Source organism: Carica papaya, chromosome 9 (assembly GCF_054855325.1).
Source record: "Carica papaya isolate Zhongbai chromosome 9, ASM5485532v1, whole genome shotgun sequence".
NCBI lineage: Eukaryota > Viridiplantae > Streptophyta > Magnoliopsida > Brassicales > Caricaceae > Carica > Carica papaya.
Genome location: NC_142317.1, coordinates 2,930,065 through 2,949,145, shown reverse-complemented (window position 1 = coordinate 2,949,145; position 19,081 = coordinate 2,930,065). Strand labels below are relative to the sequence as shown.

Here is a 19,081-nt window from a genome sequence, read left to right as displayed (position 1 = left end):
AATAAATTAGATTATATAATATATATATATATATAATATGTATGTATAGAAAGTTAAAACAGTATCGGATCATTATTAGTGAAAATTTACTGGGAACCTATATAAAGACAGATATTGTAATTATTACATTTCAGCTTTTAAGAATTTCTTCTCTCTTTCCCGCAAAAACTGACCCAGTCTTTCTCTATCTAAAAATTTATGCTCATTCTTCATTTCTTTTCGTTTTCTTCTTCATTTTCTCTCGCTCCAAAAGAACGTGATTCAGGTGCATATTGCAGAAGAAACCTCCACCGACGCTATCACGACAACTTGTTGGATCGAATCAGGTTAATGATTTGACTTTTATTGTTGAAATATTTAATTACTATTGATTGTATATCTGGATTGACGTTCTTCTCCTTAAATGTATTCGGATGATCCATTTGATTTATCGGATTAGTTTCTCAGCCTTGATATTTGTGTTTTTTTATACGTTTTTGGTTTTGGATTGGGAGTTTAGGGTTTATTCGGTGTTTTCCTTTGTGAATTGGGATAAGTTGCGGATGAATTCATTTGGATGAAACCTTTCTTTGACGATTTCTTTTATGCAATTGACGACTTCAACTTGTATATCCATTTTTGTTTAATTTGAATATCTTTGATTGTTAGAATTTCATGGTGCTACAATTCCGTTATCAATTTTTATGTTTCACTCATATTGGTGATATCATTTTAGCTTAATCTGACTCTTAGAAGCTGGGTAGTGCGTCAACTCAGCATCTGGCCCCAATGAGGATGGATTTTAGGATTTCTTTCTCAAGTGACTGGCGATGAAATAAGATACCGTGTTGCTAATATTTTAACTTGCCATGGACAAATTTCAAACTCATGCAGAGACTAATAATCTAATTATGCGTGTTCATGCAGGTTTTGTTTATCTACATTGGGAAGTTTTGCCACATTAATTTCCCATTTATTGCTGCAACTTGGGTGGTTGTTCCAGCTAACTTAAAGCCAATGCCTCTCTGAATAGTACGGAATTGATTGCAGAAAAAAAACCATGTCAGTTTGGTTCTAATGAAAATCCCAGAGTTGCTTTTTTGTGAAAGGGCAGAAATTAGTTCTAATGGGTGTCAGCTACTTAGCAATCTCAGCCACATGTACCGCATTAAGCTTCGTTGGCCTTCAAATATGGACAGAATTTTCACTAGATAAACTGAAACCAAATGGACTTATCAGTGAGCATTTTCTAAACTTGGAGAATGCCAGCCGTGCCGTTGAGCTGCTTTCGGGCTCTTATGCCACAGTGGCATTACTGGCAAATTTTGTGCTCAATGCATTTACTCTACTCATCCTTTGCCTCAAGGTAAGCTTGGTTTGTGTTTTTTTTCCCCTATTGGACTTTAATTCAAACCCCAACTTATAGGTAGTGTGTCAAGAGCATTTAAAATGAAGTTCTGTTAAGCTTCAAAGCAGCTGTGACCTCTTATTATGAAAGCTTAACTTGAACGAATAATTTAGTAAGATGATGTTCTGAGCATTTGCAATTCGATGCTGGTTCTTTCGTGATTGTAGCTGTGTATAGAATATTATGCTTCTTCCTATACTATCAATATGTCTAGATCTTGAAGCTTTTAGCTCTTTTCATTTGGGTTTAATTTGTTGCTACATTCTTTTTTGGAAATTACAACGACGAATGTTGGTTGATTTATATCTGTGAATCTGTCTCTTCATTTTGCAATGTGTAAAATTCTTTATATTGTCTCAAGTTTTTCCATCTGGAAGAAGAGGATTGAGGTCATGGATGGTCCCTTTATTGGTGCAAAAAAACTTTGAGCATGGTGAACAAAAAAGGCATAGATTAAGGTCTAATAGGAAGATTTTATGGAATTAGGTAGCAAGATTTCTGGATGCAAAGAATAACCAGAATTCTTAACTAATTACTTAGTAGGGTAACTCAAACTCGTAGATAATGTGAAGACATGATGACGATTGACATAAGGTTTGCTGAATACCATGATGGTGTTTTGGTAGACAAAATTGGCAAGCGACTTTTATATTTAATTTTGGTATCATCACATTGGCGAATATGACTGTCTGATAGTTGTTTATGGTTCCTGTCATTTTGTTGCAGACTATTTTCTTCATAGAGTTGTATCCTTCTGAAACCAAAAAATTGGCAGAACGTCTGATCAACTATGTTATTTACAAGGTAAAGATTCTTCATTCCTGCTCTTGGAAGTGTATTTAGTTGTAACTGAAAGCAGAATGCATCTGAACTCTACTTAATCACAAACCATTGGCCCTCATGATCTGTGGTGCCAAGATACGGTTTTGCAATCCTCAGATTTTTTGTTTTGCTGGTAGTTTCTATAGTGTTGAGTATTCACTTGGAGCTGTTTCAGCTGATTTGATTATTTCATATAAACATGAGTGGATATACTCTTTAAGAATTTTCAATTTGTCAAATTTTTATTACACGAAAATGATTTGATTTCATTTACTAGATATGAATTTTCCACACTTATTCCAAAGGAAATATTTATATTGTATACTCCTTTATGTGTATTGATCGATATTGACAGGGGACATTTTTGCCACTGGTTGTTCCACCAACAATATTTCAAGCTGGCCTTTGGTCAATTTGGTTGATTGTTATGTGTTCTCTTAAGGTATGTGATTGAGTTTACAATGAAAATGCTGATCCTGGATTCAGTTGAAAGGGGCTGAATGGCATTTAATGCATTCTAACACTTCTAATGGATTTTTGTATAGATGTTTCAAGCTTTGGCTAGAGATCGGCTTGAACGTTTGAATGCATCTCCTTCTGCTGCACCATTGACATATTTTCGTGTATACTCAGTTTTCCTATTGGTCCTCTCTGTTGACTTTCTTTGGTATGCATCACTCCCTAATCTTTTACACTATTGTTCAAGAACTATTCAGAAAACTACCATACATGAGAAAGATGACACTTGTTTAAACAGGAATTCTTGTTCTGTTACATAGTGTCTAGCGAACATATCAAGTTTGCTTTTCTGTTACATATGTTGGATCACATTTACAACAGCTCCCACCCTTTCATTGTCTGGTTTGAGATGCTAAAAGTTAGATGAATTGGAGATGTAGACAATTATTTTTCTTTTTCTGCATGCTGGCTGCCATAATTTTGAGTTTTGAGACTTCCTTGAAAGGCCGATTAATTTGTATGTGTGAAATTGGAGGACATGAATCATTGTCAGATTGTCAACGGGCTGCCCCTATTAAAGTTAAAAAATAAATGTAATACATTTATACAAAACATTTGGGTGTGGAAGGATATCATTAGGCGGAGGAAACAAACGGACCTAATTCTACTCACCATCTTTAGGGTGGTCCGGAAGGAGAGGAATAGAAGAGCATTTGAAGGAGTTGATGATGCTAATAATTTTGATTTGGTCACGAATAGATGATTTCAGATTCTTGGATTTTTGTTATTGGGCTATCCTCTCCACTCCATAGAGGATTTAGGGAATCTCGTTGATATTTTTATATTTGTAAATATTTTGTATACGAGTTGGCACCCCTTTGGTGCTTATTTCCTTCTACTTGTCTTATTTCCTTCACCATGAGGTGCTTATTTATAGGAAAGGAATACAACCAATTCCTAACAGTTTTGTGGGGGAAAGGAATAACAATATATGGTTACCGGACACATCTTAACCATTTGATGATTCCTCCCACTAGGCAAACAAAAATTAAACCAAATTTCCTTCTATGATTTTCTACACTCCCCTTCAATCTAGTTTACATATATGTTAAGTAAATTTAGATTGAATACAATGTCATCAAAGGTCTTTTTTGACAGAGTTTTTGTTAGGATGTTTGCAATTTGTTGACTAGTTGGAATGTGCATCAGAGTTATAGTTCCATCTTCCATTTTTTCCTTGATGAAGTGTCGATCAATTTCTATATATTTGGTTCGGTCATGATGTATTGGATTTTTGACCATGCTAATAGTTGATTGGTTGTCATGTCATACCATACTTTCATAGGAGTATTAACAGAAGCTTTCACTTCTAATAGTATCCTCCTCAACCATATTCCCTCACATATTCCATGAGCGAGTGTTCGAAATTCAGATTCTGCGCTGTTACGAGATACCATTGACTGTTCTTACTACGCCAAGTGAACAAGTTTCCCCAGACATAGGTACAGTATCTTGATGTGGACCTTCTATCTGTTATTGATCCTGCCCAATCGGTATCAGTGAAGATTTTAACATCCCTATTCATTGTCTTTTTGAAGAACAATTCTCGACCCGGAGTCATCTTTAGGTATCTCAGAATCCGATATGTAGCTTTCATGTGTTCCTTAGTTGGTTGATTCATGAATTGACTTACTGTACTAATTGCAAAGCTGATGTTGGGTCTTGTATGTGCCAAATAGATGAGTTTGCCTACAAGTCTTTGATACCTCTCTTTATCAACTGTTTTATCACTGATCTTGGACCCTATTTTCATAGTTGGATCTATAGGTGTGTCTGCAGGTTTACTTCCGAGTATCCCTGTCTTCTTCAAAAGGTGTATAACATATTTTCGTTCTGATACTGAAATTTCCTTTTTGGACCGAGTTACCTCCATGCCAAGGAAGTACTTGAGCATTCCAAAATATTTAATTTCAAATTTTTTAGCCAAAAACTCTTTAAGCTTCTGAATTTCCTCAATATGGTCCCCCTGTCAGAATGATGTTATCTACATAAACAATCAAAATAGTTTTTTTACTTGAGATACAGTGTTTGACAAATAGTATGTGATTTGACTGACATTGCTCATACTCTACTCGTTTCACTACCTTTGTGAATATGTCAAATCATGTCATTGGGGATTGTTTAAGATCATAAAGTGATTTTTTGAGTTTGTACATTTTATGAGCATTGTTTGTTAGTTCAAATCCTGGCGGGATATCCATATATACTTCTTCTTCTAGATCACCGTTAAGAAAAACATTTTTCACATCTAACTGACAAAGTGGTCAATCAAGATTTGAGGCAAGTGAAAGTAGTACCCAGATTGTATTGTGTTTGGCTACTGGAATAAATGTTTCTTGATAGTCTATCCCATATGACTGAGTAAAGCCTTTGGCTACTAGACGAGCTTTATACCGATTCACACTTCTATCCAGATTGTATTTAGTTGTAAAGACCCATTTCCATCCCACCCGATGCTTCCCTGGAGGCAGATCTATTAACTCACATGTTCCATTTTTCTCTAATGCTCTAATTTTCTCATGGATGGTTATTCTCCATTCTGGTACTTGGAGGGTTTCATGGATCGTTCTCGGCTCTAGAGAACTACTATCTAACTTGCTCACAAATGCATGATGTTTCGAAAATAGCTTGCCAAATGAGATATAGTTCTGTATAGGATATTTGGTGCATGTTCGAGTTCTTTTTCTTAAAACAATAGGCAGTTCAGTGTCAGTATTAATAGCAGAAATAAAGATCTCATTACCTGTTAATTTCTGGACATCTGGAGCCGGAATTGATTCATGGCAAGGGTTAGTTGATTCAGGAACTTTCCCTTCTTGAACCTTATTCTTTCTAGTGTGGACACGTAACTCATTAATTGCAGGTAATGTGTTTTCAGTTATTGCCATTGGCTCAGGCTCTGTGTGTGGTTTCAGGTAAAGTATTAGGTTTAGACTCTAGAGAAGGTGCTTTTGGTGAAATCTGTGGATAAAGGGAGGGTATACTTACATCCAACAATTGATATTTCTGAGTAAAGTTCTCCCTCTGAATATTAGTTGTGAGGTAAAAAGGTTGGTTTTCAAAGAATGTGACATCCATTGTGTTATAGAATCGACGGGTATCCGGAAAGAGACATTTGTATCATTTTTTATTAGAAGAGTAACCAACAAAGATGCATTTGAGAGCTTTTGGGTCAAGTTTCCTCCTGAGGTGTGCATGAATATGAACATATGCTGAGCAATCAAAAACTTTAAGTGGGAGAGTGTTTAAGATACGAGATTCAGGAAAAGTTTGTATGAGAAGTTTATAGGGTGACTGAAAATGAAGGATACGGGAGGGCATTCGGTTTATTAAGTATGTGGCAGTGAGTTTTGCCTCTCTCTAAAGGTATTTTGGGACATGAGTGGTAAACATAATTAATTGAGCAATCTCAAAAATATGCCTGTTTTTTCTTTCAGCTATGTCATTTTGTTGTGGGGTATATATATACACAAGAGTTTTTGATGAATAATATCATGTTCAATAAAGTATTTTCCGAGGGTGGTTTTGAAGTACTCACATGCGTTATCAGACTTCAACACTTATATGGTGGTATGAAATTAAGTTTGAATTATAGTGTTGAATTTCTGAAATATGGGTCCAACTTCAGATTTTTCTCTCTTGAGAAATATTCAGGTAATTCTCATATAATCATCAATAAATGATACAAATCACCTAGTTTCGGTGATGTTAGTGGCCCTGAAAAGTTCCCATACATCGCTATAAATTAATGCAAATAGTTTTGAGGGATTGAATGATAAACTAGGAAAGGAGCTTCAAATATGTTTAGAGAATTGATATACTTCATATTGAAATGAAAAATGATTCTTATTCTTGAACAACAAAGGGAACAATTTTTTTAAGTATGAGAAATTTGGGTGTCCTAGTTGATAATGCCACAACATGATATCATGGTCATTATTTGAATGACTTACAGAAACAGAGTTTGCACATATTGTATTGTGAGTTTATCTCCTAGAGGTGTCGGCTTGAAGAAGGTACAACCCTGAATTCATCATAACATTGTCAATCGTCTTCCCCGAGTCCAACTCTTGAAATTCACATGCATTAAAAACAAATTTAGCAGTACAATTTAGATTTTCAGAAAGTTTACTCACAGATAACAAATTGCAGTCCAAATTTGGGACATATAGAATGGAATAAAGAGTCAAATATGGTGACAAAACAACAGAATTCATTCTTGCTACTTTAGAGATGGACCTGTCAGCAATTCTAATTGTGAACCCTTCCTTACACGAGTTGTACTGCTGGAGCAGTGAAGCATCACCCGTCATGTGATTGGATGCCCTGGAGTTCACAATCCAAATTTGCCTTTTTGCATAGCAAACTGATAAACTAAGGGGAATTTTACCTTTATATGCTATCGAAGCACTGATGAGATGATTCTTATGAGAAAACATTCTCTGGAGAGTGTCCATCTATTCTGGACTAAATGAGCAGCTTTCCGCAGCGGTCAGTAGAGTATCTTCAGAGGTTGCATGATTTCCTTGGTGGTCGTTGGGGTTTTCAGACTTGGAGGGCTTTCTGTCACCAAGTCTTCCATGAAGTTTCCAGCATTTTCCACGTATGTGACCGGGTTTTCTGCAGTGGTCACACCATGGTCGTCCCCTCTTCCCATGAGAATCCAGTGTTCTAGTTGTAAACGCAGAAGTGTTTTCGATTAGGTGAGTAGATTGCATGTCTCCCATCATTACTTTTTTTCAGCTTTCTTCCCGCCAGATCTCGGAGAACACTTCACGGATGCTTGGCAGCGGTTTGATTCTCAATACCCATCCTCGCACTTCATCCAGGTTTTTGTTTAATCTCATTAGGAATTTGAAAATTCGCTTATGCTCAATAATCGATTTGAAAAGTTTGACATCTTCGGGATAGCTCCAACGATATTCTTCAAACGCGTCAAGTTGCTGCTAGCTGCGAGTTAGAGTATTGTAATACTGGGTTACGTTTAACTCACATTGTCGCAGGTCGTATAGGCTGGACTCAATTTCGAAGATAGCAGAGGTATTCTCCTTATTGGAATAGAATTCCCGAGATGCTTCTTAAATTTCATGCGCAGTCTCGTAAAGGAGAAAATTCTCTCCAATTTTGAGTGTCATCGAGTTTACTAACCATGACATAACCATGCTGTTTTCGATTTTCCATGTTCAAGTATTCAGATCGTTGGCAGGTGGAGGCACGATTTCGCTGATGAGGTATTCATCTCAGCCCTTGCCCTGGATGAACAGCAGCACTGATGATGACTACTGGAGATAGTTGTTGCCGTTTAGTTTGTGCCCGGTAATGAATGACGAAGACTGTTCAACCAAACCATGGTTGATGGGTGTAGGAAGATAGGAACTCGAGGAAACTTCGAGTGAAGAAGACAGTAGCTCACCCGTGGCCATCTGTGATTTCAGCTTAGTCGAGGTGAAGCTCCTGGATCAGAATTGCTTTGATACCATGAAGTTTTGAGAATGAAAAAATTCTCGTCTTATTTCCTTCACCATGAGGTGCTTATTTATAGGAAAGGAATACAACCAATTCCTAATAGTTTTATGGGGGAAAGGAATAACAATATATGGTTATCGGATACACCTTAATCGTTTGATGATTCCTCCTATTAGGCAAACAGAAATTAAACCAAATTCCCTTCTATGATTTTCTACAATATCTTTTACACTTTGTATTTCAAAATAACTATATTTATACAGAACATGAAAGTGAGCTACTGCTGCCGTCAAGTTCTCTGTCGGTGAGAGCTTCTTGGAAACACCATCTGCTGCCAATGTTATAACCCATTATATACAATATGATTCAGAACATAAAATCTTAAAAAGAGAACATATTTCAGTGCCAAAAAATTATTTATATAATTATAGTGCCTGTATTTTCAAGGCATTTAGCTCATTTAGGAACTAGTACTTATGGGCTTCTTATTGGTGTGAGCTTATCATTCCCATTTAGCTTAGGATTCTATTTAATTATCCTCTATTATAAGTTATTTCAATTAATTAGCTTATTTTCCTATTTTGTAAAATTCCTAACTAGATTTAAGAATCCAATTTTAGTTGTGCTCTAGTATCTATGAATAAAGCACATCACTTAATTATTTGATAGAATATTGATATGATTATCATACAAACATTGAGCCTTGATTTGATTATTGAGATATGAGATCTCCAATAAGTATAGGTGCGTGAGGTCATCCCACGTGATTTTTAGATTTTCTAGAATTCTCTTCAGCCACAATAGCTCACATACCCATTGAGCTATTGTTCAAAATTCTAATTTTGTATTCAATCTTACAACTATTCTCTATTTTTTATTTCTCCAGATGATTAAAGTTTTTCAAAAGAAGATACAGTAACTTGCAGTAATCTTCTATCAACCATTGATACTACATAATATGCATCAATATAAACTTTTAAGAATCATGAATATGATACATTTTCCAGGTGTTCACTTAATGTAATATAGCACTCTGTAGGCTGCTTGTATGTGGCTTTTTCAGGCCTGCACATGAATAGATTTATTACACTCATTGTATAGACAATATTTAGTCTCGTATATGATAGGTATATTAGCCTTCTAACCAGTCTCTGATACAACTCCTTATCTATTTTTGTATCTTCTTCTGCTTATCCCAATTTATGATTGGGATCAATTGGAGTACTAGTTGGTTTACATGGTAGTTACCCTTTAACAAATTATGGATGCATTTTTGTTGTGAAATGAAGAGTCCTTATTTTAAGTGGGCGACTTCAATTCCTGGGAAATACTCCAGCTTCCTTAAGTCCGTAACCTCAATTTTTTTTTGCGAGCATTGTGTGAGCATAAGTTTTTCTCTTTTATTGTCTTCTTCACAATGATGTCAACAACATACGCTAAGAGCTGTAACTCCCTATGAATCTAAATGCTTGACAAAAATGTCCCTGAGTCTACTTATATCCCATACGTAACATTTTTTTTTGAGATAAAAAGAAATATTCCAAACCTAACATTACGTTCGGAAATCTGCCAAACCCCACTTTATTTGATTGTTTAAGTCCGTAGAGTGCCTTCTCCAGTTTATATACTTCATTGGTTCCAATCTCTTTGGTAAATCCTAGTGGAAGACGCTCTACAGGTGCGAAAGTGGGGTAATGCCTTTGTTTTGCTCAGAATTCAGATTCTTTCTTTTTGTATACACATGAGTCAATTTAGGGTCTTGTATGGTTTCCTGACTGGGTTGGCTTTTTGGTGGATTATGAAGGTTTTCTTGTAGGCGTCGATGGTGTTTGGGTATGTAATAAAGATGGAAAGTTGAGGTCAATCAAGAGTTATTTTCCAATATAGGCTCCATAGAGTTTGTCTCCATAAAGGTGACATCCGCATATATATAGAACTTTTATGTGGGTGGATTGTAGCATTTCTTCCCCCTTCGAAAAGAGAAATACCCCTCAAGCACACATTTTAAAACTTTAGGATCGAGTTTTCTTTTCTGATAGGAATCAATATGAATAAAGATGATGCATTTGAATATTCGAGGGACTAGAGGGCTCTAATGTCGTGTTAAGAATGGTTGAATGTGTATTTTATTAAATATCATGAACCTATATATACAACTTTTATAGAATAAAAATAGAAATATACAATTACGTACATAGGGCGTATTTTTCTTTAATGCCCTTCCCCTAATTCTCTTAATTACATATGGTACATTCTTTAATGATCTTCTATTGCAATGAAGATAAAGTTTTTATGTTAATGTCATAATCTCTAAGTTGCTCCCATCGTCGAGTGATTATTGCACAAAGTTGATTCGTGTTATGGGAGATATCTCTCTCAATTTATTGTTACATCACTTGAAGTTTGAAAAGAAGAAACCAGAAAAGAAGTCAATTAGCCCAATACACAAGGATGTGTTTGTAGCAATAGTGGTTAACTGCAATTTGGTTGAAGGTGATGTTGATTTATGCCTTGATGACACTTATTGTGCAGAATGCTTGTAACAATAAACAAATGTTTTCAACTTATGTGCCAACTGAAAATGAAGTCATCATATTCATCGGAAACGCTTCATCTCTAAGGTCCTTGTAAAAGGTACCTTGGAACGGACAATCAGTTATTTTAACAGAAGTCCTCTACATGCTTGATGTTAGAAAGAATCTGACCCTGCGATCTTTGGTAAATAGTTATGAATTTTAGAATTGTTCTTGGATCGGATAAGGTTGTCATATCTAATAATAATTCCTTTACTAGAAAGCATTTTGTTGAACCTTAAATGTTCAAACTTAATATAGCAGTGACTATTTCTGCTTATATTCTGGAATTTTTCGACATGGCATAGATGACAGTCACGTTAATTTTAATATAGTAAGAGTCATTGTTAAGCGAGTTTTTTTGCTACTTGATCATGTAACTAATTGTCATGTAAAATGTGTGACATAGAGTAAATGTAAAGGATCAGAGGCTCACTCAGAAGTGTCCCTAGTATTTCCAACAAGCTCAATCTAATTCTTAGTGAACTTCGTGAAATGATTGTTCCTGCAAGAAGAGAGAGCGTTATTTCATCATTAACATGAGAAGTATTAAAACTTTTCCATATATTACAAAGAAATATAGGGATCTCTATGCTAAGAAAAAAATAACTACGAGTGTAGCAAAGCAATTCTAAAGTTCATAACTATCTAGCAAAGGCTTTGTAGGGATCTCTACATGCATTCTTATTAGACAGTTTTGGTGCTTCTTCAAATCTGTGGGGAGAAGCCGGCGACAAAGATTAGGGATCTCTCTCGCTATGGATGGTTGCTGTTTGCGAGAGCCTCTGTTCCACCTTGCTAGCTGTCTCTCACATTCTAAATCATGTACCTTTAAAAAAATGTTTGTCAGTCCCTGTAAAATCTGGAAATCAAACTAAAAATTGACTTCACACCTCCTCTCTCTCTCTTATTATCTTCTTTCTCCCCCACCTTTTAGGAGAGTGTTCTCTTTCCAGTCTTTTGGTATGTTTCATAGCTAATGATTGGATCTTCCTTCATTATGCTCTCTCCTCCCTGAAGATTCTTATCATTGAGCAGAAGTCGTTCGGCATCGTGCTTGTGGGACACAATGTCAGTGCGCACTAGCATTGGCAAAAACGGTAGATACATCCATTCCTCAATCATGTTTTGGTAGGTGAGATGGATTGGTTGCTTACAGTTTTTGGTGATTCTATTGGGAGACAAGTTCAGGGTCTTGATTTAGGAGCATGATCGGTAGAAACCATACTTTTTGTGGATGGGTTTAGGTGTCAGCAGAGGAGGCAGGTTATTGGCGACCACAGAGCAGGGAGGTGGAGTGTGAAAAGGGATTTACATCCTAGAAGGGTCTAAAGCAAATGGATGGTGGCAGATGTTGTCATCTGTTTACATGTCATGGGAAAGGCTCTCTTTCCTCCCTAGAGGCAGAAGACAAATGGGGTGAAATCTGATGCTACCAGAGTGCCTAATCGTGTAGAGAAGTAGCCTCTAGCAGCTAAGAACTTTTTCTTTTTTTGAAATACTTGACCGGCTAAGAACTTGTAGTCAGTTTTTGATATTGTTTTCATTATGTTATTCTAATAAGCACAGATGCTATAGAGCATTTGGATTTCTTTCCTTGAAATGTCAGTCTTGTGGCCATTCAAGTTACTGATGTTGAAGCTTGCTCTACATATTTGCATGGCTTTCAATGAAATTATAACTCAAAGTTGTCTGTTTCTGGTATGGTGTTTGCAGGATGAGGCTTTGTCTGATAATATATAGAGCACTTGGATCCTCTATATTCTTGCTGTTATTTTTTGAGCCTTGGAGTATAGCTTTTGAGACAATGCAGGTACTGTAAAGGAAAAACCTTTTATTTCTTTATGTAGATATATGTTCTTTTATCTGATAGAGTGTCTTCTAAAAAGAATTATTTGATTAGAATGCAGGTTTTGTCATGTTTTCATGTGAGACTAAAGGGGTAATAGAATATTTTTTGTAGGCCCTTTTAGTTCATGGATTTCAGCTACTTGATCTATGGCTCCATGATCATTCAGGAGGGACTGGTGCAAGTTGCCAATCAAAATTTTTTGATACATCTGCCGCAGGTATCTTTTCTAATTTCACATTTTCTTAAAGGAGAAATGAAAATTTATTTACAAGGTACCAAGGAGGTGTTGCTCCTATATAAATTGTGGAATAAGTTGTACGAAGCTCTATAAGATCCTCTAAATCTTCCCCCTTAGTCGAGTGTGACCATTAACTAAAATACATGGGGTTTAAAACCAGAGATCTCGTCTCCTATGAAAAAATTACAAAGCTATTTCTTTCCCTTCAAAAGTCCATAACTTTTTTTTTGAGAATAAAACAAATAACCAAGAATGTAGCCAGAGGGAGGTGAGAAGCTAATTTCCAGGTGATTCTTCTTGACTTTCTTACCAGCCCAAGTCCATAATTCAGAAGTCATACTAACTGATCCTGAGAAGACTAAAGTGGAGTTCCAGATTTGTCCAGGTGCAGGGTACCAAAGAAGCGAGGATTGGGTGACTCTTCTGCCCAGACAAAGGATACAGCCATTTAGCAGAATTTCTCTCCTCTTGAAGTTGTTCTCAAGTTGTCCAGGGTCAATAACCTATGTGAAGCTGCATAGCAAGCAAAAAATGGAATACAAGGAGCAGCGGTTCTGAGGAAACTTGTCCATATTATGATTGTGTCTTCAAGAGAAATATTAATACTCCTGATTTTAAAGATTTTGTTTTGGCCTAAATTCTATCTACCATGGCTCATCCTTTCTATCTGGCATGACTCTCCCAGTTCTGAGCAGCACCAACAAGGCACCAAGCCTACAATTTTCTGCTTGTTTAGGTTTCAAAATATCTTGACTTCCCAGTCCCACACCAGGGAACCGTTAACAAGTGAAAAACAATCTGCAACCTTGGTTCATTTCTCCTTGCCATGCTGTATATACCAGGAAATCTTTCTAATAGCAAGCACTGCACTGGACATCCCTGGAAATTTCACAAAACAGCCCCTTTCAATCTTGAAATAGAAGCTTTGTTTAGGGTATCTAGTTCAAATAGCATGATTGATCACATTGTAGAATTGGCAATTTGGATCCACGTTTTGTCTCCAATTCTGTCTCATATATATATAGAGATATAGAAAAAAGGAAATCGAAGCTTCCCTAGCACCTGTTGAAATCCTTCCAAATCCACTTCTAGAGGGCATTTGTTGTGTGTTCTCTTACCTTCTATTTTTAAGCATGTGTGGTCCTCCGTATATGTTGAATTTGTAATTAATTTTTTTAGTGACTTGGATAATCATGTGCATCATTAGTGGCAAGGACAAATAGCAAACTACTGTTTGTGACAGCCTCGTTGGCATGCCTGATCACATTGTAATTGACGAATGAAGTGATGTAATCATTCTCATACATGGTGCTTTGTGACTGGTGGTTTCTTAATCTTTTATTTTTAGGTACTTTTGCCGTGCCACAGAAATCTTCCATGATTGAATATTCTTTTATATTTCTACTTTAAATCTTGTTTTAATCTTTATCTATCTTTTACTCAACAATCTAGGTGGAAGTTAAGTTCTTATTCTTGTAGTTCCCATTTTTAAGTTCTTTTTGAACACATTTCTTTTTCCCTTTCTAGACTTGTGAGTTCATCAAACTTCATCTTGTGTATAGTGGCTCTAATAGCAGCATTGTGACTGCAGGTTCATTGTGGGAATGGAAAGGCATTCTCATAAGGAATTTGGGATTTTTCCTTGACATGGCAACACTAATAATGGCCCTTGGTCATTATGTGCATATTTGGTGGCTTCGTGGCATGGCATTCCATCTTGTGGATGCAGTACTTTTCTTGAATATTCGTGTAAACATTCCTTTTGAATTTTCAATTTGAAGTTTTTTGCCCTTCTTTACTAAATTATTGAGCATCCTCAGGCTGTTCTTTGTAGCCCTTATTTCAGTTGTTTTGAGCAGGCATTACTAAGTGCAATTCTGAAGCGTATAAAAGGATTTATCAAACTGAAAGTTGCCCTGGGGGCCCTTCATGCAGCACTTCCTGATGCAACATGTGAAGAGCTACGGGCATATGATGATGAATGTGCTATTTGTCGGGTATGCTTCAGTCATGTTATAGTTTTTATTTCTTATTTTTTGGTTAATTTTTTACATTTTACCTCTTCAAATTACAGGAACCCATGGCTAAGGCTAAAAGGTTAAACTGTAATCACCTTTTCCATCTGGCATGCTTGCGTTCTTGGTATGTTTATTTGTTCGACAGTCTCAGCATGTGAAGTTTTAAATGGTTTAATCTATTGCTGATATTTGTCTTAAAATGGCAGGTTAGATCAAGGTTTAAATGATGTTTACTCTTGTCCCACCTGTCGAAAGCCACTTTTTGCTGGTAGACCTGAAAATGAATCAAACCCTCGTACTGGTGAAATTTCAACTGACGAGCAGTTAGCTCGACAGCTTGATAGGCAAAATAATTCCAGACATACTCTGCCCACTGGGGTATTCCCTAATCAGATGCATAATTCTATGGAAGGTGGTCCTTGGAGGTCAGGTTTAAATTTAGTTTCACTTGCTTTAAAAATATACTTGTGTCTTTATAATTTATTGAAATTCACTAGACTTGCATTAAAGCATTGGGACTCTAATTAGTTTTTCTTAGTGAGGAAAATTCTTATTCTTATCTTCTGAGGATGTTGTGAGTCCTCAATATGGTAACAAGGAGCCAACACTGTTATTAAAAACTTATAATTCATAAGTTGAATCTTACAGTTCAAATCGAGTTAGTAATAATATGATCAAAATCTTATGGGCAAATAACAATCAATCGGGAATCAATCACTTGATTTGATTTAATATTTTTCTATTCACTGTAATCTAGTTAAAACTAATCTACTCAAATATTTAGATAACTTATTTTATTTAATTATAAATACAATCTTTACACAATTTTTTAATGTATATACTTTTAGGTCTATAATATTAGTACTAATTTCTTAAAGTTTTTAATTTTTCTTTAAAATTTGTACACAAATGATAATGAATTTTGATTAGTAAGTGGTGCTCTAAATCTTACAATGCGATTCAATTCATGATTCTTAGTTGAAAGTTAGGTTCTCAATTCGTAGTTCTGCTTTAGATTCAACAACTATGGGAACAAGGGTAGATGATTATTAGTTATGTTTAATTTAGTGTTTTTTCGCGATATGATTAAGATGTTTTTATTTTTGAAAATAATGTGTAAAGTTATAAGTATAGTTTTTTATGTTTAGATTTTTATTATCATTTAGTTAGGTAGTACACTTCTCTATAGTTGGGCATTTTAGTAGTTCTTAAACGCATTACGAGTGGGATGAGTTTTATTTTAATGGACTGAATGGAAATGGGAAAAAAGAATTGGTAGAATGTCCTTCAAAGTTTTTGCATTCTTCATCCTCCGAGGTTGTTGGGATTTCTATAATGAGTTCTTTTATTCAAAATAGACCCTAAAGGCAGAAACCCTAAGTACTCTTCTTAGTTTCTCCTAGATTTTCCTAAGTTGACCCATAACTAGATCACAAACCTAGGGACCATACAAATTTCTATTAGAGCAGGAAGTTAAGGGAGATTTCCATACCCTTTAGCAACAATTTGAGGCCTTCTTGAAGCTGTACAAGAAGATCATGCAAGAGGCAATGTTGGAGAGAACAAGTTCGTACAGCATGAGGCCAAACAGCAGGAGTTGGCTCCCAGTTGGAGGAACTCTCTCAATCCTTATCTGTACAAAGCTGGACACTAGGGATTGGGGTGTGGCAGTATCAACAAAGGGAGGTGGGACTGGTGTAGGAGCAAAAGATATAGACGAGGCTGCTTATGTTCCTAACTATTCAAAATTAGATTTTTCCTCATTTTGATGGAAATGTTGATCCATAAGTGTGGCTGAGCTGCTGTGAGCATTTCTTCCCCCTGATGAATTCTCCTACTCTTTTTTGCACTTGAGAACAAGCGTCTCTCTCAGGGGGAAAGTGATATTATGTGTCCTCAGCCAGTTAGTAAGAGAATTCATCAGGGATGGTTGATGACAGCTGTGTTTAATTTTATTTCTTTTTTTAAAAAAACAGTTAAGTTAGGTAATGCAGTTTCTTGTTTTTAGTTTTTTAATGCAATTTTGTTAGTCAGTATAATAAGTCAGTTTAGCTGTTTCCTGAAATTTTCTAGGTGTCCGTGAGTGGGTAAAATCATATTAAAATTTAGGCCCCGCAGGGTATAGCTTCATCGAGTATGCAGTTCAATAAATTTTGAATGCACTTAACTGCCATCGATTGTGCGATTAGGACAGCTATTCATTCAGTTAAATGAAGTGATGCTTTCACATGGCCTATTTCTCCTGTTTTATTTCATTTTCTCTTCTTTTTCTACCTTTGCTCCATAGGAGTACCGAATTGGATTCAACTTGGCTGCATACTTGGCCTAGCCAGGGTGCTGATGGAGCTGGTCCCTCTAACGCGATCAGGTCAGTTGGTTTAGGAAGAGTTCAGATGATGATGAGGCATCTTGCATCAGTTGGAGAAACCTATGCCCAGACTGCCCTAGAAGAAGCTGCTTGGAGCCTTTGGCCAATGAATCCGGCGCAGGCATCAGCATCTAGTTCACCAATTCCTCCTGCTATTGGTGGAAGATACCCAGGGAACTCTGGTGGTTTACATATAAGGACTACCACTAGAATGGGAAATGAAACTATAGCAAATATACTTGCAATGGCTGAGACTGTGAGAGAGGTTTTGCCTCATGTGCCAGATGAGATGATTTTCCAGGTATATTTTAGCTATTTTTATGAATTTACATAATTTGGGTTTAGTAATCGTCAATAATTCATTATTGCTAGTTAATATTGTTGCCCTTTTATATATTTGATGCAGTAATAGGGGCATATCTTTAATTTTCAACTTTGCATGATCATAAAATTCATACACAATGATAATGGCTCAGGTGGGGAGAGGGGGTAAATTATAAAATTTAGAAGCTGATAATGACCTTAAAATGGGTGTTGCATGACTATTAGCATTATCTTCCTTCATGACCGCATGCGATGAAAAATGTGTTGCATGACTATAGTTCATCTTCTGATGTCCAATGGTATTTCAGTTTTTGCTAAAAAAATCTAGGTTTTAAATGATGTTAGTAGATATCCATCTATGGTCCGACTCATCAGCGTCCATTTATTAAAGAATCCGATGAATTGCGTTTTGCAGGACTTGCAGCGAACAAATTCAGTTACTGTTACTGTGAATAACCTCCTCCAAATGTGATAATGCAGTTCATTGCGTATTCTGTTGTCATGTTCTTTCATTTGAAATTTAGAAGTTTGGCAGAGGCCACTTGTTGAAATTTAGCTCACAGATTTCTCGCAATGTTTTTGTTCTTGCAAATATTTGGAAGCGTCATTCTGTGTCTTAATTCTTACAAATATTCAGAAACTTCATTCTGTATATAAATGCCTCTCACAACAACAGTTCCTATGGAAAGGTGGAAAAGATGCAAATTCCCTTTGTTGTTTTCCGAGGAAATAGAAAAGAAAAAAAGATACTCTCTGTATACGAACTGGCTGTTCATAATTGTGGTTCTGATCCTGCTTTGGCTTCATTCTCCGGCAACAGTTGTCACTTGAGATCAGTTTGTTTCGAAGTCTTTGATGATTTACTTGAGACCACCGTCTTGAAAATGTATAATTTAGAAATAAATGGAAGATGTTATTGTTGTTGAATATTTGACTATTGAGCAAAGTAGTTTTATTTAGTAGCTAAGTTAAACTACACACACACACACACACATATTATTACCTCAGAAATAGAGGAGTCAATCACCTCCTACATTTTTGTTGTATTGAAGAATTTCGTAAGATGGACAGTGGATTTACTTCTTGGAAGTTAAATGTGTCCAGACATATCTACGGCTACTATCTGTTTGGTTAACTATGATATTACACATTTTATATAAATAAAACGCTATATTATTACACCGTATAGCATCAAATCATAATTTACTCGGTTTGCAAGATTCATATTTCCGAAGCTCAGTGACGAGTGGCGACAAATAACATCCTCGTATTTGTCTCTGGTTTTTTAATGCTTTCCTTGCAGCTATTCTTTTCCTCTAGAAAAAAAAAAAATAGAAGCAGAAGGGTAGTAGAAAATCGTCAGTGTGTATACATGTATGCACGTATAGAATAAAGCCAAAAGTAAAACGCCGCCGTGCAGACAACGGGGCGGGACCGAGGAAGAATGCAGGGGATTTTAGCAGACAAGTTGAATTGGGGTTTGTGCCGTCGAACTCCGATGCTTCGTTGCCGCG

At 36.1% G+C, this 19,081-nt stretch overlaps 1 protein-coding gene across 1 annotated transcript; it reads left to right on the top strand.

The window, feature by feature from the left end:
• Positions 1 to 115: 115 nt before the first annotated feature.
• On the top strand, positions 116 to 18,496 carry RIN3 (RPM1 interacting protein 3). Its single transcript, XM_088210870.1, has 13 exons — positions 116 to 326; positions 907 to 1,345; positions 2,114 to 2,191; positions 2,565 to 2,651; positions 2,755 to 2,876; positions 12,484 to 12,580; positions 12,731 to 12,836; positions 14,449 to 14,606; positions 14,717 to 14,854; positions 14,932 to 14,999; positions 15,082 to 15,300; positions 17,163 to 17,544; positions 17,983 to 18,496. Exons 2-13 carry the CDS (start codon positions 1,106 to 1,108, stop codon positions 18,037 to 18,039), a joined length of 1,752 nt encoding a protein of 583 aa, XP_088066996.1. The 5' UTR covers positions 116 to 326; positions 907 to 1,105; the 3' UTR covers positions 18,040 to 18,496.
• The last annotated feature ends 585 nt before the right edge of the window (positions 18,497 to 19,081 follow it).

Bases quoted from the DNA above. Each gene is read 5' to 3' on its own strand.
- RIN3 (XM_088210870.1), top strand. From the start codon at position 1,106: ATGGGTGTCAGCTACTTAGCAATCTCAGCCACATGTACCGCATTAAGC. The intron at 2,192-2,564 runs GTAAAGATTCTT...CGATATTGACAG, and splicing joins TCAACTATGTTATTTACAAG to GGGACATTTTTGCCACTGGT. The intron at 2,652-2,754 runs GTATGTGATTGA...ATTTTTGTATAG, and splicing joins TTGTTATGTGTTCTCTTAAG to ATGTTTCAAGCTTTGGCTAG.